Here is a 23,681-nt window from a genome sequence, read left to right as displayed (position 1 = left end):
CTAACATTCTTTCAAAAAGTTCCCTCTCAAATTTACATGTCATGCGCATTAGCAAACATCAAAGTGGCACAATAACGGGATTTTAACGGACTTAAAGCTGCTATTATAAATTTGATAGGGATATATTACTCGCCATTTTTTTTTCAATTCTTTTTTTATTAATTATCAATTTATGCTTGTTATTGTCAACAATGTGTTTATATAATTCAAGGATAATAATGTAGATCAATTCATAGATCAAAATGTTTAATGTCTCAGCACATTGTACAAAAATATTAACAAATAATATATATTAATAAAATATATCTCAAATATAAAATACAAATTATATTATGTTAGAATGAATGAAATATATATTATCATTTTTCATTTGAAATCATTTATGAATAATATAATAAAGAAGACAACGCTTCATAGCCCATAATTGCAAATCCAAAACCAAAAGACACAGCTCTAGCAGGTTGTTGTGAATAAATGGCATAAGATAAGGTGTGTATAATTCTAGAAATCACAAAGCTTCTGATTAACATTCCAGCCAACCAAGGTGATGGATTCGTTGTTAACCAAATATAGGTGATTATAAACCAAGGAAGGATATTTTCCAGATCATTTTGATGATTTCTGCGTACACGTTCTATATCAGGATCAACGATTCCCACTTTAGAATTCTTCATGAATTGCGTATCATCAGGATTTAGGAAGATCTTAAAAGTAATTCAAATATAATCATTATTATAATAATATAAAATATAATTAATATTAATTTATAATACCTTTTTGTGAAATCTGTAACTAATAGTTAGGAGCACCACTCCCAGCATTTTAAAAATTAAGACACTACTCCAAAATCCAAATACTTTCATAACTTCTGTATTAATTGCCATGTTTAAATATTGGCTTTATATTACAAATGTTTAAGATATGTTGAAACGTTCAAGAATAATATTAGACTGAATGCCGGATAAGTAGTACGAAGTATTATATATACATCATGTCTACCACACTACACACACAAATATGTCAACCGGTTTTTTTATTACATTGATGTGAATATTAAACGATATGACTTAGCAATTTTTTGTGATGGAATTTTGAAAAAAAATATATGTGTTAGAAATTAATGACATCAGTAAAATATTTTTGTTAGTACTTATTTTATTTCGTATATATTTCTTAAATAATTTTTTAGGAGGAAAATAAAATGTAAGATTTATTTTGTAATGGTATCATATCTTACATTCATTTTAATATTATTTTATTTAAATATGTATAAATATTTAAATACAAAAGTATCTAGAAATAACTATACTAGAATCGGTTACAAAGGATTGCAATAAGCAACCAATGAAAACAATATTGTTAAGTATAGTCAATTATATTATTAATTTAATATTATAAGTTAAGAAATAATATTTCTTTCTTTCTTACAATGAATCGAAATATTCTAATATTTTTAATTGCTAATTGAAATATTTCTTATTAAATGAATATTCACCTTTAAATAAGACAAACGATAAATAGATTTTTCATTGGTTCAAAATACCAAGTCTTTCTAAAGGAAAATTTTGATTAGCGAAATCATTGAAATAGCGCCACATTTGAATTTCCCTGGATAAATATCAATAATGAATTATAGAAAAAAGTGATTGATGTTTGAAAGTAAAATAAATTGAATGAAATAATTTAAAGGAAGAGTTTATAAAAGTAATGTAAAAAAAAGGATAAAAATAAAATTGAATTTTATCGTTGATCAGGGAGATATAGAAAACAAAGGTATGCGCCATTTAATGGTTTTCGATAAGCGCATGCGCATAATAAGAACGACGCTGACGCAGAAGGTACGTCAGCTGTTTTGTTAAAACCGTAGTGCATGTGACGGGAATGGTGTATTGTTGACTGCAGGGGCATTTAGCAGATCGTAAATTGGATCGTATCCCTTTGTTTATTTGCCACGAATTAGAAATTGATATTAGACTTATTATAGTCCTTGTTATTAAGTGAAATAGTTTTGATAGTAAACTCGAAGTAGACAAAAAGGCGTTAGTGGTAAAGTAACATTTCACGATTCTATCGGTTGGTTTGAACTCGTCGGTCGAATTGATTCTTCGAGAGAACGGAGTTGTGAGTTCGCAAAGGCAGTCGGTACGATCACGTCACTGTTTTGGCGACTACTCTGGGAAGCTTTCGAGACTTTCGTCTTTCTGGAACGGACTGCGGTTGTGATTCCAGAGTCGAAAAATATGGCACAACCAACGAGCAGCGCATTACGAGCCCTTGCCCTCGAATACAAAAGTCTTCAAGAGGAACCTGTCGAAGGTTTTCGCGTTAAACTCGTTAACGAGGACAACATGTTCGAATGGGAAGTTGCGATCTTCGGTCCTCCAGACACGCTTTATCAAGGAGGCTATTTTAAGGTGAGTAAACTTCATACCGCTTATGTTATGCGATTTATATTTAGTGCATTTTTCACCATCTATTTATAAATACTCTAAGCCCCGAAATTTTACACCGATATGTCAAAAAAAAAAACATTCAATTCTCATTTCTTGGTTATGTTTCATCGACTTATCTCCAAGTGCACCTGTCATATTCTTTCCGGATTGTAATCTTTTAAATTCGGATACGTCAAAAAAAAACATTCGATTCTGACTTTTTGGTTATGTTTCACTGACATATCTTTAAATGTATCTGTCTTTTTCTTTGTGTTTTTATTGACTCAATTCGTAAACATACGTCATCTTTCGAAAACCACAATCCTAACTTTCTATCTCTATTCCATAATTTTTATTAACATATAAATCTATTTGATCATATTTTATAATATTGCAATGCATTGGTTTTAATCGCATAGAACATAAACAGTGTGAGTACTATATTTACCAGTATGTATCCATTTAATAATTGTACTTTTTAAAATACAATCAAAACAAATAGACAATGTCATTAATTAAAAATCATTGTGCAGATATATAAACAATAATATATATTTACAACTCTTTAATAATATTCTTGTTATACCTATTGCTACTTAATTCTTGACAACCTGCAAGTGTATAAATGAAAAACAGAATAGTTAATTTTTTTACCAAAGTTATTTCTTATGAATTTTTTTTTCTTTTTTAAACATCTACTCAAGCTATAGCAATAAATGAATATTATCATTTATGAATGATTAAAAAACATGTTTTGCCTATCAATAGATATTATTTTGTAATTTTTTAATAAATTACTTTTTATCTAGAATTATAAATCAAATCTTTCATAAAGTTGTATACACATACGTACACGTGTGCCCATATCATAATGCTTTTTGTTTCTTAACCTTCATTGAAATATTTATACTATTAGAAAAGTATATCATTGACGATTCTGTGCGGAAAACATTTACACTGCCTTGACAAATCAAAAAAAGCAATCCAACCCGACAGAACGACGAACAATGACGATGACGATTATCGCATTATTTTTCTTTCACTTTGACAATATAGATTTAACGAGGGAGATAAGATTGGTTGTATGGTTTTATTCTTTATCATCGTGTCATCCAAGAAAAAAAAAATATATATATATATTCTGCAAGTTTTATTTTGACTAAAGTCAAAAATATATTCAAACTAAATAATTGCAAATTATTGTACCGATTGTACAAAGCAAAGGAATGGGAGGTGGGGGTGGGGTAGGGAGTGGGGATGATTCGTTATTCTCTATCTCTACCTATCTCCCCTTCTTCTTCTTCTTTGTTTTTATTTCTCTTTTAGATGTCTAATTTATAAACATTAAACGAACGTCGCGCTTTAATTCTCACAAACTCGTTGAGCAATCTTTGCTAAGACCCAAAGATTACCTAACACGGCGAATCAAGCGACCTGCATTTCTTAGCAGATATTAATTCTTCTATCGAGATGCAAGATTCCGTATAGGATAGATCCTACCTGAAAGTATTTACGTTTTAATCGTACAACACAACTCTGAATGTTTAACACTAGATATACCAGACCTGTCATTTTGACTGATCAATTCAAAATGTCTACTTCATGTAATATTTGATTTTTGCAAATAATTTTCAAATGTCTATAAATTCACATTTATCTATTAAAATTATTATTGTTAAACATTTTTTTGTGTGTGTGTTATTTTTTAAAAGGAAATACAGACTATTAGAAGCCTCAAAAAGTAATTGTTTTTTTTTTTTGTATACACCAGTCATTTTGACTAGTGTGGTAGAAATATTAAAAATGGTGGTATATCTAGTGTTAAATTGTTTTTCACGTCAATAATATTAAAACCAATATCTTCGGTATTGTTTGCATTTTATCGAATTCATTTCTCTCTACTTATCATTTAATATATTCTTGGCAACAATTTATATTCTTTGATAATCATAAAAGTTTAAATTCGATGAAAATTACCTTGTCAAAATGGTAGGAGTGGGGATATGTGACATGCACATTCGTGTCATTAGAAAAAGCTAACATATTTTATATAATATTGACAAATTCGAATATTACTTTTGATATTTGTAATTTCATATACGCGAGATACCTTTTATCTCTCATATGTGTATGTGTGTGTGTTTGTGTTTTGTATATACGTTGAAGAGAACCGTACTAACGGAGAAAATAACTTTGATTACTTGCTAGCCAGTATAAAATTTTACACGTTCCGTCCGCTTTCTAAACCACTCTCCACTTTGTTGTGTTGTGAACGAGCGCATGCTTATTCACGTAACGTTGTGCATAGTGTATGTATGTGTGTGTGTGTGTGTGTATGTGTCTTCCCGCGGTAAAACAAAGCAGCTGCAATGAAGTTGTTACAACGACGACTACATGAGAAAATAGAAAAATATTGATAAAGAGATAATCAACATTGCAAATATAAATTTATCGAAAAGAAGAAGTAAACTTTGTTTTTATTTTTTATTATTTTATTTCTTTAATTTCTTTCTTTCTCTTTTTTTGTCTGTTTACTTTGAAAATCCCCACTTTTTAAACCACTTAACCACTTTGTTGTGTTGTGAACACGAGCGCATGCTTATTCACGTAACGTTATGCACAGTGTATGTATGTGTGTGTGTGTGTGTCTTCCCGCGGTAAAACAAAGCAGCTGCAACGAAGCTGTTACGACGATTTCATGATAAAATAGAAAAATATTGATAAAAAGATATAATCAAAATTGCAAATATAAATTGATCAAAAAAGAAGTAAACTTTGTTTTTTTTTTTAATTATATTTCTTGAATTTATTTCTTTGTTTTTTTTTTGTTTACTTTGAAAATATATATCCTCGTATCATCAACATTTCAATTAACGTTTTAGTGCTTTAAGCAGTAAAATTTCATATTCAAAGAGAAAACAAGAAAAGACGAAGTTTTAGATAATATTGGATTTAATCTTACGATGATTATCATCTCTGTATTATCTACAAGCTTTATAAAACTTTCTAAATTACGTTTAGAATATATCATCCTAGATTCCTTTTATTATCATTTAAGTCTAGTTAATCTAGATCGAATTAATAAATGTTTTTCAAGTTGGTAAAGCCAAGCTGTTTTCCATTAAGACATTAAGACACTTTTAAAGAAGAAAATATCGAAAGATCGAAAATAAGAAAGGAAATAAGGAAGGAAGGAAAGGAAAGGAAGAATAAGATAGGATAGAGAAAAAAAAGAAATAAAAGATTCGTTGAAAGTTTAACGATCCACTTCGACTCATCGTGACTCTACGATCTTTTACTTTCAACTTTTATTCGAAACTTTGTTTTTTTTTTTTTTTTTATTTTATCCACCGTTACCGCAAGTCTCTCGGCGTCGAAAGATCTAATTCACTTGACTTTCACTCGACGTCTCCTCGTTTATTTTTTTTTTCTTTCTTTCTTTTTCTTTTTCTTTGTTCTCCACAGACTACCGCTATATTCGATCGTAATAAAAATAATACACATACACCTATAGATATATATATAGATATATAGTGATGCCCCTAGCGAAAAGTTTGTACAGATTTATAAATTAATATTACATTTGATAACAAAAATTTTGGTAGAGTATGTACCAAATATATATATGGTACATACTGTACCAAAATTTTATATATATATAAGTTTAATAATAATTTATTATTAAAAAAAAAATTTATAATATTATTATAAATTATAATTATTAAAATAAATTATATATATATATATATATATATATACCTATTGGGACTGTACTCAATATACTGTAGGTATATATATCGATATATATCGATTTATGAATATAAGAATATAAAAATTGATAAGAACTTTTTTGGCTTAATCCCAATATATATATATATATATATAAATTTATTCATACATTTTTACAAAAAAAAAAGAAAGAAAAAAAAAGAAATTTGTATTTTCCACCAATGAGATTTGTCCTTCCCGCCCCTCCCTCCTACCGCCCTCTTTCGTCTCCCTGTTTCTTTTTCTCTTTTTCTCTTTGACTAAGTTTATCTATCCTTTCACCTTAGCCGCAAGAGATGGGTATCGTGAGAGAGCAGTTCGTGTTGATATGTCGTGTGCACTTTCCGTGAAATCGTAACGGCCTTTCCTCAGTCGGTCAATATTCAACGTGCAATATTATATAATGGTGAAACTCAAGCGATTAAAACGCATCCACACCATGGAAAGCGTAATGGCGCGCGGGTGGTAGTTTACTTTAGAAAATGTTATCGAAGAAAGGGATACCAAATGTTTACAAAGAATCTTTCGACTTGATAAAATTTCTCGATTAAATAAAATCTTCAAAAGATACAAAATGTAATTTATTTTGGTTGTTCGGAAAGTAATTTCATTTTTTTTTCTTTTTTGTGTGTGTGTGTGTGTGAAAATGACAGTTTTCGCTTTGAGGTTAAACATAGATCTTTCAAGTGAGCATAAACAATTACATTTGATAAATCTAACCTCACTTTCCGAACAATCCAATATAGTTTTAGATACAGTCATATTTATATTCTTTCTTTTATCAAATTCATAGGGGAAAATAATATAATTGTATTTGAATATATATATATATATAGAAATTATGGAAGATACTTTTAAATGATGAAGTACAAATAGAAGATAAATTGGACATGGTCAGTAGTTAAACCTAGGCCTTTTAAGTGAGTTAATAAACAATTGTATTTGATAAATCTAACCTCACTTTTTCCAAACAATTCAATACAGTTTTAGATACAACCATATATGTATTCTTTCTTCTATCAAATTCATAGGGGGGGGGGGGAAATATATATATGTGATACTTTGAAATGATGAATTAAAAATAGTAGATAAATTAGACATAGTCAGTAGTTATACAATTGTATGGAAAAAAAGTATTACTGGGTCATTCATGGATTCGTCCTAGATCTTTGAAGAAGAAAATTTCTCTACTTATGATTTTTTTTTTTTTTAACCTATATCGTATGATGTCCTTTTACGAGTATGCACAGGAACGACGACGACGGCTTTACGTTTTATCTTTTATGTAGGTCACCAAGGATTTGTAGGTCAACCAAAAGCAACTATGATTTCAAGAGAGGGAGAAAGGGAAAGCAAAGAAACATTTCGAATCTCGAGAATTTGATTAAAAAAAAAAAAAAAAAAGAATAAGAAGAACATATTCGATTTACATATTTTACAAAATGATAATATACAACGAGGGGTGCGGGGTGAGGGGGAAGGTTTAGTTTGAAATTTGTATCAGATGGATAATCAAACTGTTGTTTGATGTATTTATATAAATATCGTTTGACTATTTAAATTCTTAAAAAACACAAATTATCTCTTATTTACTTTGTTTTAACAATAACATTTGAAACGATTATTGTATAACAATTTTTATTAGCATTGAACCTTATTCGGAATGACTTTATAAGAAGATGTGTATGAAGAAGCATATAGGAGTCGATAAAGTTTTATGCGTCACGTGTTGGATATATTGCATTATTAAAGTATCACACTTGATGTTCACATCTGTCCAACGAAACTTTATGTTCATTCTAAACGATTGTGTCGTTGTCGTTGTCGTCGTCGTCATCATCTATGTTATTCACAAAAGTTTTATAGATAAAATTCATATAGATAATTAGTATATCTTAAACATTAATAAAATTAATTAATTCAATTCATTATAAAGATTTATAATTATGTACATCATGATCATAAAACTATTGAAATCAGTATCGTTATTGTTTAAATAACAATAATAATAAAAGAAAAAAAGATAAAAAAAGGGAAGAGAAAAAATACATAGATAAATAAACCTAAAAACACCATCATACAATACACATATGTAAACGTTATCATAAGGTCATATCGATTCTGGTAACAATTTTTCTTGTCAATGTCACGCGATCGTTAACGAGTATGACATTTTTGTATCGTCGATAAGAATGATAGAATAGGATCGATAATATTGTAATGATAATAATCGAGTTATGTTTAAAGCTTCGTGGAAAGATCATCACCGGATGTCGATGAAGTTTAAGGATGAGATAGTTCACTTTTATAAATGTTATATATATAGAACAGTGATATAACAAGTGATCTATCTCATATACATATATATATATAGTATTTTATTTAATTTTATTATAATTTAATTATTTATAATTTATTATTTATTATATATTATATATTATATTAAGAGAGAGTATTAATATTAATATAATATATATTGTATTTGACAAATCTAACCTCACTTTCCGAACAACCCAATATATTATACTTTTTTTCAGAGAAAGAAAAACATATACACAACAACAACAAACACATACGTATGGACGACATTTATTCTGCACTCAACACACGTTTCATTTTTCATTGACCCAAAGCACGCATAATATAGGTGAAACGCGATGCCAATTTGTTCTTTTATTTTGTTGTTTTTTCTTTTTCTTCCTTTTGTTTCTTGTTTTCTCGTTAGCCTTTTTTTTTCTTTTTACCCTTTTACAACCTGCTACTGCCCTATATAATCTAATATCAATGTGTACACACACACACACACATGTGTCTATATATATACTTTAATGATTCTCCCATTTAAATCTTGTCTCTTGTCTGATATTTTGTTTTTGTTACGGACTGTACAATAAAAGGAAACACGATAAATATCAAATTAAAATTGATTTGCAATCTTTCCCCGCACACTATTTTGTGAATTATTCCAATAATATACATATATATATATATATATATAAAAATAATAGGAAGAAAAGTATTAACAGATAAAGAAAAATGTGATGTTTAGATGAATAATAATCGATCGATTATATTATACCGTTAGGTTTGTGTTTTATATCATAGCACATCGATGGGAAAATAGGTTAATTCTAGGACACGTTATCCCGGAGGACGAGGAAAATATTTAGGCCATGACCAGGTTGCGATCAATATAGCGTTCTCTAACGTTCACCAGCTTTTGACAAAAGTTTTCATCAAAGAACAGTTGGGGGGTTGACCACAATAATAATGTCCCACGTGTTGTATGTCATTTTCTTAACCTGTTAACCGGTGATTATTTTCCTTTTTAATTACGCAGTGTTTTTTTATTATTATTTTTTTTTATATATATATTTATTTATTTATTTATTATTTATTATTAGTTATTATTTATGCTTAAAGTAAATTAAAAGACTATGAAATATATAATTTTTCGTTTATTTATGTATAAAGTACTAACGCTTGTATCTTTGGCTGATTGCCGTGATTTTAGACAGATTGGACATCTGCCGATAATATTATAATATATATATATATATTATATTTACATATATTATAATATAATATTAAAAAATAATGTTAAAATATATATATATATATATATATAGATATATTATATTAATACGTTTAACGTATTTAAATTTCCCGCTCAATTGAAAGGTTAATCTTGGTTGACATATTGTATTATAATTTTGAACATACAGTTTATAAGTGTCGTACAAAATACAATATTAAATTATAAACCCTTAGAAATATTATACCAAAGTGTTATGAGTTACAAATATGTTTTTCAATTGACTCAAACTTAAATGTATTTGAAAGTAAATTGATTAATACCATTTGAAATAAAACGTCTCGTATGACGGTAACAGCTCGGACGGTTTTAATATCGGTTGGGGGAATAAATATTATTTTCTAACTGATAAAACTAAGGATTATGTGTTATGAAAAAAAAAATTCCCGTTACCGTTATCTTTAATATTATCGTTGATATAAAGTTTTTCAAGGAACACTTGTAGTTTCGAGAATCCGTAATTAAATAAACTCGTTGAACGTTTCCAAGATTATTATCAAATATTAATAATTGTCTAAATGGGAATAAAATGAATGACATTTATGTTTTCAGGCACACATGAAGTTCCCGCCAGATTATCCGTACAGTCCGCCAAGTATTCGGTTCATGACGAAAGTTTGGCATCCGAACGTGTACGAGGTGAGTGAATACGTGAAATATCGATCCCCCTGCATACCTCTCGTTTCATCATCCATCCCTTTTCTTTTTCTCTCCCTTATTCATGCTACCCTTTTTTCTCTCTGTCCGCCACTTTCCCCTTCTCTCTTTCATCCAACCCCTCTGGTGGGGTGTCTTTTACCCTCTGTGCTCTCATGGCTTTCACGAGCATCAACTTTTTTACTCGTCTCGTTTACTCTCTCTTTCTCTTTCTCTCTGTCTCTCTCGAAAAAATCATTTTCTTTCTAACGACGAGATGAACTAACGAATTGTTCGTTTTATTCTGTACGTCGATTGTTCTTTTTTTTTTTTTTTTATTTAACATTAGATTTACGGACTGTCGTGAGCCAATTTGATTCATTACAAATTTGATTACTGTAATATATATTATGGCAGTGTGTGATTCCCAAAGTGGGCGCCACTGCTCCCTGGTGGGTGCTGCAGCAATTCAGGAGAGGGTGTAGAAACATATAAATTTCCTATTAATTGCTATTAACCCTTTAAGTGCTGAATACTTTTAACTATATAAATATATATATATATATATATTATAAAAACAATATTATATAATTTATAATCTATAAAATATATTAATTATATATAACTACAATAAATATTATATGTATATTTAAAAACATACGTTGGTCTTTAATTACGTAATGAAATACGTGTACCTGACGAGTAGATTCTTCTCTGTTGGCCTCAGAGCGTATTCCTCCACTTGGTGTGTCGACCCTTTGCCAACTAGGAGGTACGAAGGTGGAGTCATTGACCGACAAAAGGTTCTTGGACATTCGTGTCCAGTTGTTAACTGAGAAGACTAACCGATAGAACGAATGATTAGAAACGAATACAAACTAACGGGAATAACGCAAATCTCTCTCTCTCTCTCTCTCTCTCTTTCTATCTGTATAAATAAATATACAGCAACTTACGAAAGTATTTGAACACACTTACCATTTTATTCGTTCGTATAAATTTGTATTTTAAAGTAAACATGTGCAAGAAGTACATTTGTTCGTAGTATACTTGTATAGGGTACTTTGTTTAATCGTATCCAATCCTTGGTAAAGGTTTTGAAGGACTAAAAAGAGAGAGAGAGAGAGAGAGAGAGGAAGAGAGAAAGATAGATCCTACGTTGTTGGTCTTTTACGTGAAGAGTGGCCGTCCGGATTTCCTGTCGCCTCGTTGAACTCTCCACGAGTTTACGACTCGGCTTGGCTAGGATCCGGTCATCCGGGCTAATCGAACGTTACACCATTGAACCCAGCTGCTGTTGCTGGTGCTAGTGCTGGTGCTGTTGTCGTTGATGATGTTATACGCTTAACCAAGATCAGAGGAGACGAGCGTGAAAATAGCGTGAACGAGCGTGAAAACTTTTACGATCCTCTCACACCTACGTGAAACAAAACAAAAACAAACAAAAAAATTGGTATCCAATAAGAGAGTTAAACTCGTGCAAACTTCTTTTTGTTTTTTGTTTTTTTTTTCTTAAACAAATTTGTTAAATCTAGTGTTAAATATTAACATTTGTCCATTAGAAATATATATATATTAGGGAAATTCTGTCCATATTTAAAATCAAATAATAAATTATTCATAATTTGAATCATATTAATTACATTTAATTACTTTTGAACTCTTAGAAACATGATAGCAATTTGTATATTCCATTTAAAGAAATGGGGCCTTACGTGTAACCCTAGTGACGAAAAATTCAACTAATGTTTCTTTGAACGAACAGAATTTTCTTAATATTAATCATAATAATAACAGAAAGAAAAGTTGAAATTATACTGTACGTGATGTCGCATATATTGAAATAGCACCGGAAGCCTAAGATCAGATTATATATCTTTATAAAAAGATGAAAGAAAGAAAAAAAAAGTCGAAAAGTCGTTGACGCAGCCGAGACTCGTCTAACGCGGCAAAAGATAACATCGATTCTATTCATAACTCGTCATAGAAAAAAGATAAGTAAAAATGATTTACAGAAAAAGATGAAAATAAAAATACAAATAAATGTGTAGTAATAAAAAAAAAGAAACACGCGAATAGAGTGAGAGAGAGAGAGAGAAAGTAGAGTCATCGAAGTGTCCGAAGCAAGCACGTATCGGGTGGTTGCTTTATTACGGAATCTCTTGGCTGCCCTCGTAGAGAGAGAGGTCGACGCCTCGAGAGAGATCCGCCGAAGCGTGGAACGCGTGCTCGAGTGTTGTACTGCTGCACACGTTCACGTAAATATACACGTGCATAAATGCGCGCGCGCCCTCGTACACCTTTCTTTCTCTCCCGTCAATTCTACAAACATATATATCTAACTATGCTCGAGTATTGTACACACACGATCAAATATACACGTGCATAAAAATGCGCGCGCGCGTTTCTTTCTTTCTTGTACTGTACACATATATATATATATGTACACAAATACACTATATATATAGTTGGCTCGAGTTGCTTGTAAATCGCATGCTCGTATTTTCATCTGTGTGAGTTGCACACGCACACGCGCACGTGCGTAACCGCAGAGAGCACCGACTGCGTTCGTGAACGCTCGCGCACGTTCGTTCACGGGGGAGCAGCTCTCCTCTGGTCCGAGAGTTTCTCTCTCTTTCTCTCTCTCTCTCTTTCTTTTTCTCTTTTTTCTCTCCCTATCTTTCCATCTCTCCCCTGTCGACTAAGGTCGCACTCGGCGGGACCTCCGAACGACTATTAACGGGACAGGATCTCTTTCTCTCTCTCTCTCTCTGTCGAGTCTCTGTGAGAACCAAGCGTAGTACGTTACCCTGCTGCTTGCTTGCTTGCTTTCTTGGTAAAGGTGGTGTACCAAGAAAGAAAGAGAAAGAGGACCCGCGACTTGCTTGAGTTGTTGCTCGTTTAGCTTGAGTTCAAGGTAGAACGCGATGGGATTTACGTGAGGGACCACACTACTTCTCCCTGCTATTAGAACAAGAAAGAGAGAGAGTGAGAGAGAGAGAGATAAGCTGAATTATTCTCTTTCTAACTTGTGACGTTTACTTCTGAGCTTTTGCAATCCTTATTCTATCTTCATGGCACCACCACCACCACCACTACCACCACCTTTTGAAAATAACTGGAATTCGCGAGGAGGCCTCTATGGTTGTCAATTATTATCATGTTTCATTTCTCTTTCTCTCTTCTTTTTTTTTTCTTTCCATCTTTCTTACCTGACCATGAGTTTTATCAATCGTTTCTTTTACGCAAAGAAACTTAATCACATTCTGCGTCATTATATTTCACGTAAATGTACTGTTACCAATTGATATTTTATTTTCATTCGACAATTATAACACATAATTGTTTTTTTATTATTCATTCATTTCATTTTGTACACCTTCATATTATTATTATTATTCATGCATCATCTACAAAATGTCACTGTTATAATTATCAGATTAAATTAAACGAGATAAATATCAAAAAGAAAGATAATCATTAACCTTTTTTCCTCCCATTGTATTCAATTTTGAATTGATGAATAGTAATCACTGAATCATTTTCGTGATCATTCTCGACTGGATCACAAAGAAAAACGGCATTTATTTTTAACGTACCGTGCGCAAACGGTAGTGTTGTATAGGTTATAAATTTTCGCCCACCTTTTCCGAGTATCGTCTAAAATCGGAGAAAGAGAAAGAGAACAAGTCAGTACCACCACCTCGACTCGATGAACAAGTTGTCTGCCAACAACATCATGAATTTATACAAAATAAAAAAACATTTTTAATACCTTAAATGTATTTTATATAGTCGAGTTACTACTTGAATCAAAATATTATTTCGATGAATCACAGGTGAACATTTCTTAATATTATCTTAATAAGATAAGATATAGCTAACCCTTCTGTAATATAAGTTTCTAGAAAAAAACACTGTGTTGTGTGAAATCATGTTACATGAGAAATTATTCCTTCTTGTCATTATTTTATTACAATTTTCATGTTGACACTGGATATATCAGATTAACCATCATTTTGATTGGTCGGGAGGGAGGGGTGTCATTTCAATTCAAAATGTCTACTTCATGTAACATTTAATTCCTGTAAATAATTTTAAAACTGTTTATAAATCCATTTATCTATTAAAATTATTATTGTTCAACATTTTTTTCTTATTTTTTAAGAATAAATAAAGACTGGATGCTTCAAAAAGCATTTTTGTTGTTGTTATACACCAGTCATTTTGACTAGTGTGGTAGAAATATTGAAAATGGTGGTATATCTAGTGTTAATTTACTTTACGTTCTTTTCTATTTTCATTTGCTTTGCAGAACGGAGATCTCTGCATATCTATCTTGCATCCACCGGTAGATGATCCACAAAGCGGTGAACTGCCATGCGAAAGGTGGAACCCAACGCAAAATGTTAGGTAAGATCTCTACATGAAGATCTTTTGGATTCCCTTCATCTATTTTTTCTCATCATTCTCAACATTATCATCATCATCATCATCATCATCATCATCATTATAGTCATCATCGTCATGGTCTTATAAATAAATTTAACACTAGATTTACCAACAGAGCCAATTTGACTCATTATTTCAAATTTGATTTCTCACAAATATATATAAAAATTAAATAATATTATTTTTTTAAAATCATAATGAAATATAATGTAAGTATTAAAATTCCTCCCTTTTGTACTAAACCCTTCATTCAAACAATCTTTGTAAATTCCCTAGTAGCACAAAATATTTAAAAAAAAATATTAAATACAATGTGTATTTAATATTATCGCGGCAGATGTCCAATCTGTCTAAATTCACGGCAGTCAAGCTAAAGGTACAAACGTTAGTACTTTATACATAAATAAACGAACAAATATACATTTTTATAGTCTTTTAATTTACTTTAAGCATAAATAATAACTAATAATAAATAATAATATAAAATGATTGTGAATACGTGTATATTTAATACACATGTATATTCAATATTTTTCAATATTTTGTGATACACTAAGGGTTTGTACAAAAAAAGATAATAGTTAACATAACCTCTATAAATTTAATGTTAAAATACAATAAATGATAAATAGAATATTCCTTTAAGATATATATATATATATATATCTTTTATAGGACGATTTTGCTCTCTGTGATCTCACTCTTGAACGAACCCAACACATATAGCCCTGCCAATGTAGATGCATCGGTGATGTACAGACGCTGGCGTGATTCCAAGGGTAGAGATAAAGAGTATGAAAATATCATAAGGTAAGAAACAAGTATCGAGATGGAGGATATACGATTCTTTCTTTCTCTTTCTTTTTAACTACACATACATAAACATTCACACACTCATATATATATATATATATATATATATATATTGTAGTGTGTAGTACACCTTCGTTCCATTGTTCTTACCTTCTCTTACCGTTATAACTTACATAGTCTTTTTTTTCTCACCACTCCTACAGTTTGAAGCGAAAGTTTTCTCGCCTTGTTCAAGTCAAGTACATATATCGTCATTTATCATGAATTAAAACTACGAAAGTTCTTTAATAATATAAATCATTATCAAACTCTTTGTCACCCCCCACTTTCCCAGCCACTTCTTTTACTTATCGTTTGATTTTCAATAATTCAAGTTGTTCTCTTATTCATTGATTATCTTCAAAAACAAACTTATAATAGATAAACATATTGTAATAATTACAGTAATCCTTCCTTATAACACGGTACTCTTATAACGCGATTTCGTATCTCACGTAATAACGCGGACGGGGATTCCCAACTTTTCATGAGAAAGGTTAAACGTGAAAATCGTTTACGAAAACACAACACTCGTATTGGGGATCTCTAGCACTTGAATACGCTATCTGGTGGTTAAATTCAAAATTGAAGTAGATAGGTCGAATTGCTACGTCACGCCCCCTGCCAGAGATTCCAATAATAACGCGGAACCAATATATCGTGTTATAAGGGGGATTACTGTATATATCTTATTTGTAATTAATGTAATTAAATTTAAACCAAAAAACAAAAACAAAAAGACAAAAAACTATGACAGGGAAGCTTTAAATTTATATTGCACAATATTATTACATATATATAATTGTGCAAAACTATTGAGAGAAAGGAAAATAAAGAAAATGGTAAATTGTTATTTAATAATAAAAAAACAAAAAAAAAAAACAAAAGGATTTCCATTCAATAAATATTAATGTTTACAGAAAGCAAGCTCAAGCTGCTAAGGTAGAAGCTGAAAAGGAAGGTATTGTAGTACCTGTAACATTGGAGGATTATTGCATAAAAACGCGTGCGAGGCCAGCCGAACAACAATTGGATATGACAGATTTCTACGATGATGAATATGAATTAGATGACGACGAGGATGAACAACTTAGCGCCAGTGATTACGAAGATGGCGATGATAGCGGAAACGGAGAGTCGTGATCCATTTCTTAAGATTATTAATTACGCGGAATAATTATTATTACCAGTTCTGTATAGATTAATAAATTAATGAGCTTTTAAACCGGACGCGCTCTCTCTCTCTCTCTTTCTCTTTCTCTTTCTCTTTCTCTCTTTCACACATAATCACTTTCACTTTTTATCTTTATCTATTTCTTTTCTTTTCTTTTCTTTTCTTTTCTTTCTTTCCTTTTTGTCTCAAATTTATATATATATATATATATATATATATTTCATACAAATATATATAAATACACGTATACATTGAAAATATAACAAAGGATACACTTTCATTCATTATTTCTTTCTTTCATACTCTTCAAAACTCTTTTCTATAATTTGTATTCTCTTCTTTTCATTTATTAATCTTGAAATATTGATGAATGTATAACATCATTTTTATATTATTCAAACGTGTATCTCACCTTCTTCCTATTTTCTCCATCACCACCACGTAAATTTTCAATTAACGCGTCACATTGTCATATCATGTTAATAATACGACTCTCCGCCGATCGCCATGAAGAAGAAGAAGAAGAAGAAGAAGAAAGAGAGGATCAATCAAAGAGACATCGTCAATTAAAGAAAAAATTCGTATTCGTATATTTACATCATCACAAGCACCGAATTTGTTCCCCTATCCCAATTTCTGCGTTTGATGATTATAATTACCAAATTAGAAATTGTTGTGTTGTTTTTCTTTTTTTTTTTATGTTTGTTTGTTTTCCAAAGAAGTTTCTTTAGGATAAAATTCTTCATTATTATTGGCGAGCAAACTTAGTTGAAAATAAGAAAATAAGAAAATGTTATTTGAACGATTGAATAACATTGTCATTTTTATAAATATATTTGTTTGATCTGAAAAGAAATGAAATTTTTGTAAGAGCGTCGTACCAGTTTTAAATGAATCGGTTAATATTACCGTGTTTACAAGCTCCTTAACTTTAAGCAATATACGGTACGAATATAAGTACTTCGGTAGGAAGGAGCACCGTGCTTGTTGTTTGTGGCTGGCACATCCGATCTTCGAAATAACTATGAAGAAAAAAAGAAGGATCGATTGATTTATCCATTTTTTTGTTTTTTTTCTTTTTTCAAAAGGAATAATAACCTGTTCTATTTAAATTGATATACTTGAAATAATAAAGAATTGGTATTTCAAAATAACACAATGAACATTTAAAAAAAAAAACGATTACGAACGGGGTACATCAATTGATCGATCTTAGGCATATACAATCTAATTAAAAAAAAAAAAAAAAATAATTAATGACAAAATTATAAAATTGTGAAAATTATGTATATCATAAAAGCGTGATGATTATTTATTCTGTAAAGCCAAAAGTGTAATTTCGAGATGAGTGTAATGTAATGATGCAAAAACAAGAAAAAAAAATGAACAAAAACAAAAAAAACACCAATAATTATTCAATTGACAAAATGAAGCAAGTTGTCCAGAAATAAAAAAAAAAAAAATAAAAAAGAACTCTTTGATTCGAGATTTGAAATCCCCTAGAGTTCGATTTATATGCGAAAAGAAAGAAAGAGAAAAAACAAATAAAATAAAAAAAAAAGAAAACTAATCTTTTCAATTATAGGAATATTATTTATTAATCAAATTAATCTTTTATTTATATAAAAATCAGATCACACATTTATTTTGTTGATGATTAATAAACATATAAAATTGAAAAGAAATGTCGATGGATTGCTTGCTTACATTTTCACGCCGCAAGATAATTTTTATTACGAAAACAACAAAACAAGAAAACAATATTCTGAGTTGTAAACTATGAAAAAAAAAAAAAAAAGAAAAAATATAAAAATGTCGAAAGAGAAAGATAAAAATGTTTTGAAAAATAAGTAAAACAATGTATGTCTGAGAATAAGATGCCTACTCTTTAATATGCATCGTGTGTTACATCCACGAAACTAGTTTAACTAATAATTTTAAAAAGCCCCCTATTTAGAATTATTATTATTATTATTTTTTTTTTTATAATAATAAATAAACTTTACATATAATAATGGTAACTATCAATTAGAATTAATTATGGTATCCTAATGTTTGTATAATTTGTGTATTTCTTATTTTATTCATTAGGTTTTGTTTTTTTTTTCTTCTTCTTTTCTTCTCTAAGTGTTGTAGTTACCATTTTTTTTTTTTAAATATTAAATTGTTTTTATTTTCAAATAATATAACAAATTGTTATTTAACTATATACCAAGCATAATAATTTCTTAGCGAAAAATAAACAATTTATGAGATAGTAAAAATATATCATTGTTGATATATCATCGAACATTGAAAGAATATTTTTTATTTTTATTTTTATTTTTGTTGTTGTTATTGTTATTGTTTATTATTATTCCCTATATGTTTTTTTTTTTTGTATAAAAACGTGATATTATTATAATTCATTTATTTTGTTTTGTTTTGTTATTATTGTTAATTTCATTTGTGTGTGTGTTTTTTTTTAAATACAAAATTTATTATATCGATGGCATTTATTTGTTGAAAAATATTAATTTCACATTTATAAATTATTGTTTATAAAATGTTATTTTATTTTATTTTTTTTTTTTGTATAATTTTTCTATAAATTTTAATCTCTTTTGTCAAAATTAAATTATTATTCGAATAATTGTATGTTAGGGGGCTTTTATATTGACGATAAAGGGGACATACTATGTTCTAAGGTAATTTTTCACTATTCAAGGTCACTGATAAAGTCAAGCTTTATCTCTTTACAAAGAAAGAAAGAAAGAAAGAAAGAAAAAAAAGTTAAAGCTTAAAACATATGTGAATTGAAAATATAAACGTAAGTTTACTATTTAAGTAAAAAAAAAAAATAAATAAATAAATAAACGAAGAAAAAAAAAAGAAAAGAAGAAGAAATATCAGATATGGCTAATTTACTTTGTGACAGTGTATATCTGTGCTCCTCGTATGACTGAAAATTGTAAATAATACATGAAACACATAATTTAAAAAAAAAAAAAAAAAAAAAAAAAAAGAAAGAAGAAGAAGAAGAACACAAAATATGTATATGGTTACTACTTTCACTTTGTTCTCAATCCATCAGCCATTTTATTAAAAGAAGACCAAAATTAAATGTTGAAAGTGTTAAAACCATACAGAAAAAAAGAAAAAACAAAACAAAAAATAAAGGTGGAAGTTTCTTTAAAAATTTCAATATTATCCCCAAAAGCATATACTCAACGCTTGAATTAGTATAGTGGACATGAATGAATATTCCCTAGTTCCTCTAATAATAATAATAATAATAATATAACAAAAAAAAAAAGAAAAAAAAACCTTCCTTTCGTGTTTCTCTTAGGTATGTGTAAACTATAGGAAAAAATTGTGTAAGATGTTTTAAATAATGTTAATGATTTGTATACACATGATTAATTATTATTATTATTTTTTTTTCTTCTTTTTTGTACATACCAATAAAAATCTCTTCATACAATTATTATTAATAAATTTCTAGTATAGTAATGGCACACGTGTCTCATTAATAAATTCAATTAATTATTACAGTTTAGGCCATCATCATCATCATCATCATCATATATTTACAATGTGTCAATTTTTAATATTTATCTATGATATACTAAAAGTATATTTGCTTTCTTTCTTTCTTTTTTTTTTTTTTTTACTCAATAACTTTTCATTCTCGTTACATCCTTTTAAGTTAACACGTTGACTGTTGCACAAATTTGAACGTGACTTGCCCAAAAAGCGCCAACATGAATTGTTCATTATACGTCGCCGGTCACCGGTGGCCCCCCCACAGCAGCCAACGTATTAATTATAACATATTATTATTATTATTCATTTGAGACAATAAGTAAGTAATCAATTAATTGATTATTATCATAAAATTCGTTGTATAAACAGATTATTCTTTTTTATTTATTTATTTATTAATATTACGTCACTACAAATAATGATGTTGAAAAGAAAAAGATTATTTGATAATATTATTAATATGTTAATTTTTCTTTAGGTATTCCAACTAATAAATGATTTTTAGGTGTACACGTATCTGGTATTAATTTACCAAGATATACAACGTAATTAAATTGTTCTGCCTGTAATTTTCTATCAGTGTCAATAATAGTCATGCAATCGTATCCCTGTTGAGTTTTAACATTGAGTTTATCGTGTGTTTGATCAGCAGCATGACTAAGTGTTAAATATTGTTTGGTGTTAATAGATTTTTTAAAAATATCACTTCTAGGATATGTTAAATGATGACAATTATGTAATGATCCATAACAGCATGGACAACTTACAAAAATAGCATTTCTTTTAATACACTGTTGAATAACTAAATCAGTAGCTACACCACAAGCATGCAAAGATAAACCAATATTAAAATCTCCTTTGAAATAATCCAAATTACATTGATAAAATTTAATATTAGTTAATTTCAATAGTTTACTCCTTTTCTTCGCTCTATTTAAAGATTCCTCTTTATTTTCTAATAATATTATAGTACAATTTGGTAATAAATATGCAAGTAAGACTCCAAGGTGTCCACTGCCAGAACAAAAATCAACAATTACATCACCCGACTTAGCTAATTTTATGACAGGTTTACATAAATTTTCCAATTGATCAGATTTTCTTTGTAAACGTGAAAGTGGTAATGATCCACCTTCTGGTGTTAAATCAAAAGGTATATTTGTCCAGTCGAAAAATATTTCTGCGCCAAATGGTTCTGCGTCAAGTTCATTTAATATGTTTGCATTGCGAATAATTTGCATGGAATATTCAATATCTTTTTGTTTAGTATAAACACGACTCTTTGGTTGATACCTTTTTGGATCACTCTTGTACAAACTTTCATAAGGAACTTTAGGAAGTATATAATTAATGTCATCGTTCAGATGTTTTTCTTTAATAGATAAACAACTTAAACATTCCAATATAATATGATCCTGAATCATTCGTTCATACCATTTAGTTATCAATGGTAATAATTTGAGTATCGCATCTCTCGAATACATCTCAAGCAATATATGAACACAAATAAATATAATTATATCGGATAATGTAATATTAAATCCTTCTGCATATTTATGTTCTGGCAATTGAACATTATCTCTTACGATTACATCTTTAATACCATTTTTCTTAGATGTTACATATTTGTACAGGTTATGTATCTTTAATGGTTGCGACATGTGACATTCAAATCTAGCAAGACTATAAGGCAATTCTATTTCATTCAAATGATCTAAATGAAGAAATTTTAACATATTAATAATATCTATTTCACAAAATTTCGTCCAAACGCTGCTCTCTGAACAAGCTAATAAACACGATTCTTTAAATCCTAACAAAGATTTACAATGATGTAATGGACAATCTACAAGAGTTGTTTTTATTATTTGTCTTAGTATAGCACAAAGTCCTGCTATATAACTTGTTTTATTTAAAACTATACTAGGTAATACGCATGAATTTACATCATGTGGTATATTATCTTCATCAATTAATTCATATACAAATTGTGATATATCTATAAAATATGCGCATTCATTTAACTTTTGTTTACTTTTAATTAATTTTATATTTATTTTAGAATTGCAATATTTCATTGTAAGTAATGTTATGATCGTTTCTATTGGAGCTAAACATAAATCAGTCATTGAATAGATTTCTAAGTATGCTTCATTCATTTTTCTGTTTTTTTTTTAAATTGAGGTTAACTTATTATAAAATAAAATAATTGTATATAGCAAAATTAATGTTCACTTACTTATACGCTTTCTCTTAATTGTCTTGCAACTTTACGAATAATTCTTTGTCTTAGTATATTTTCCCTCCAATATACACTAATACAAGAAGTAAATGCTAAGGCAAACATAAAACCTTCAAATTTCCAAAACGCTCTCTCTTCCAGCCATGCTACTCGATCACAACTGAAATATGTCAAACGTTTATATATAAATAAATAAACAAACTTCTTCTTTATTCTAATACATTTTTTAATATACATATTTAATCATAAATTACCTTCTTGTTCTAGTCTCTCCACTTTTACACTTCAAAACTTCTTTGTATCTTGCATGTATACACACTGCAATACTTTCACTTGCAATTTCAAAGGCATCACATGGATGACATTCTGTTAATATCTCATAATCGTCACCCGACAAACAAACTGTATTATTCTCAAAATTATCGAGATAAAGTTTATTTGGTGAATTTGTCCAATGACTTTCCACTATCAACACTATTATTGTTAATCTATATAAAATAAATGAACATTATATTATTTCAGTGAATAAAGTGATACGTATAAATTATTTTTTAAAAATCTCAACAATTTTATAAGATTAAATAGAATATGTTATGTTATACATAATGTTAAGAAAATTAAAATGACAATTATTAAAATGTGAATTACAACTGACCCTCCTAATAAAATGATACCTAACAACATTCGTTTCTTTGTACAAGATTCAATCATTTCGTAGATTCTTACTTATATTTACACTTTTATAAATCAAGTTAGTTTTTTTTTATATATTCATAATAACATTTATATGTTTCTATAACAATATAAAGCACCATTAATTAATTATTTAGAAAACAATATTAAATAATGAGTTTAGAAGTCGATATCGATCGAAGCGCCATATCGTAGTAAGTTTTGAAAGCTTTCTCTATAACAAATCGATATATCGAACAATGAGCGGCAATTTGAATAAATTTGTGAAACTAAATGTTACATGATAAATTATTTTCGTTATAATGAACTTAT

The 23,681-nt window shown here is 28.9% G+C and overlaps 4 protein-coding genes across 11 annotated transcripts; 1 reads left to right on the top strand and 3 right to left on the bottom strand.

Moving 5' to 3' along the window:
* Positions 1-229: 229 nt before the first annotated feature.
* LOC107068343 (microsomal glutathione S-transferase 1) lies at positions 230-1,060 on the bottom strand. The gene is made up of 2 exons (XM_015324627.2): positions 774-1,060; positions 230-704 (listed from the first exon to the last, which is right to left on the bottom strand). Exons 1-2 carry the CDS (start codon positions 882-884, stop codon positions 381-383), a joined length of 435 nt encoding a protein of 144 aa, XP_015180113.2. The 5' UTR covers positions 885-1,060; the 3' UTR covers positions 230-380.
* A 787-nt stretch (positions 1,061-1,847) lies between these two features.
* Positions 1,848-19,917, top strand: LOC107068342 (ubiquitin-conjugating enzyme E2 R2). Its single transcript, XM_015324626.2, has 5 exons — positions 1,848-2,414; positions 10,348-10,434; positions 14,747-14,844; positions 15,559-15,693; positions 16,656-19,917. Exons 1-5 carry the CDS (start codon positions 2,241-2,243, stop codon positions 16,876-16,878), a joined length of 717 nt encoding a protein of 238 aa, XP_015180112.1. The 5' UTR covers positions 1,848-2,240; the 3' UTR covers positions 16,879-19,917.
* Positions 10,743-23,555, bottom strand: JTBR (jumping translocation breakpoint protein JTBR). Of its 8 annotated transcripts, none has more exons than XR_016175733.1 (9): positions 23,332-23,554; positions 22,931-23,164; positions 22,674-22,836; positions 14,207-14,516; positions 13,917-14,091; positions 13,644-13,841; positions 11,590-11,848; positions 11,127-11,272; positions 10,743-10,973 (listed from the first exon to the last, which is right to left on the bottom strand). XR_016175733.1 is itself a non-coding variant. In XM_089169712.1 (4 exons), exons 1-3 carry the CDS (start codon positions 23,385-23,387, stop codon positions 22,674-22,676), a joined length of 453 nt encoding a protein of 150 aa, XP_089025838.1. In that variant the 5' UTR covers positions 23,388-23,552; the 3' UTR covers positions 17,524-17,931. The 8 variants fall into 8 exon arrangements, 1 of the variants encoding a protein (XP_089025838.1); XR_016175732.1 differs by having other exon boundaries at positions 10,743-11,272; positions 14,207-14,335; positions 14,409-14,516; XR_016175731.1 differs by having other exon boundaries at positions 10,743-11,272; positions 13,474-13,841.
* Positions 18,212-22,678, bottom strand: Gstcd (glutathione S-transferase, C-terminal domain containing). The gene has a single exon (XM_015324624.2). The coding sequence runs from the start codon at positions 22,591-22,593 to the stop codon at positions 20,890-20,892; it is 1,704 nt and encodes a 567-aa protein (XP_015180110.2). The 5' UTR covers positions 22,594-22,678; the 3' UTR covers positions 18,212-20,889.
* Positions 23,556-23,681: the final 126 nt, after the last annotated feature.

The sequence above is a fragment of the Polistes dominula genome, unplaced genomic scaffold (assembly GCF_049000335.1).
Source record: "Polistes dominula isolate Pdom_NZ unplaced genomic scaffold, Pdom_raw_medaka contig_29, whole genome shotgun sequence".
In the NCBI taxonomy this organism is placed as follows: Eukaryota; Metazoa; Arthropoda; class Insecta; order Hymenoptera; family Vespidae; genus Polistes; species Polistes dominula.
The sequence above is the reverse complement of the archived record's forward strand: the minus strand, read 5'-3'. Positions and strand labels throughout refer to the sequence as shown.

Excerpts from the sequence above, each read along its gene's own strand:
- LOC107068343 (XM_015324627.2), bottom strand. The coding sequence starts at position 884 with ATGGCAATTAATACAGAAGTTATGAAAGTATTTGGATTTTGGAGTAGT. Across the intron at positions 705-773 it reads GTTACAGATTTCACAAAAAG|ATCTTCCTAAATCCTGATGA; the intron begins GTATTATAAATT and ends ATTACTTTTAAG.
- LOC107068342 (XM_015324626.2), top strand. The coding sequence starts at position 2,241 with ATGGCACAACCAACGAGCAGCGCATTACGAGCCCTTGCCCTCGAATAC. Across the intron at positions 2,415-10,347 it reads ATCAAGGAGGCTATTTTAAG|GCACACATGAAGTTCCCGCC; the intron begins GTGAGTAAACTT and ends TTATGTTTTCAG. Across the intron at positions 15,694-16,655 it reads GAGTATGAAAATATCATAAG|AAAGCAAGCTCAAGCTGCTA; the intron begins GTAAGAAACAAG and ends TAATGTTTACAG.
- Gstcd (XM_015324624.2), bottom strand. The coding sequence starts at position 22,593 with ATGAATGAAGCATACTTAGAAATCTATTCAATGACTGATTTATGTTTA.
- JTBR (XM_089169712.1), bottom strand. The coding sequence starts at position 23,387 with ATGATTGAATCTTGTACAAAGAAACGAATGTTGTTAGGTATCATTTTA. Across the intron at positions 23,165-23,331 it reads GGTATCATTTTATTAGGAGG|ATTAACAATAATAGTGTTGA; the intron begins GTCAGTTGTAAT and ends TATTTTATATAG. Across the intron at positions 22,837-22,930 it reads GGAGAGACTAGAACAAGAAG|TTGTGATCGAGTAGCATGGC; the intron begins GTAATTTATGAT and ends GACATATTTCAG.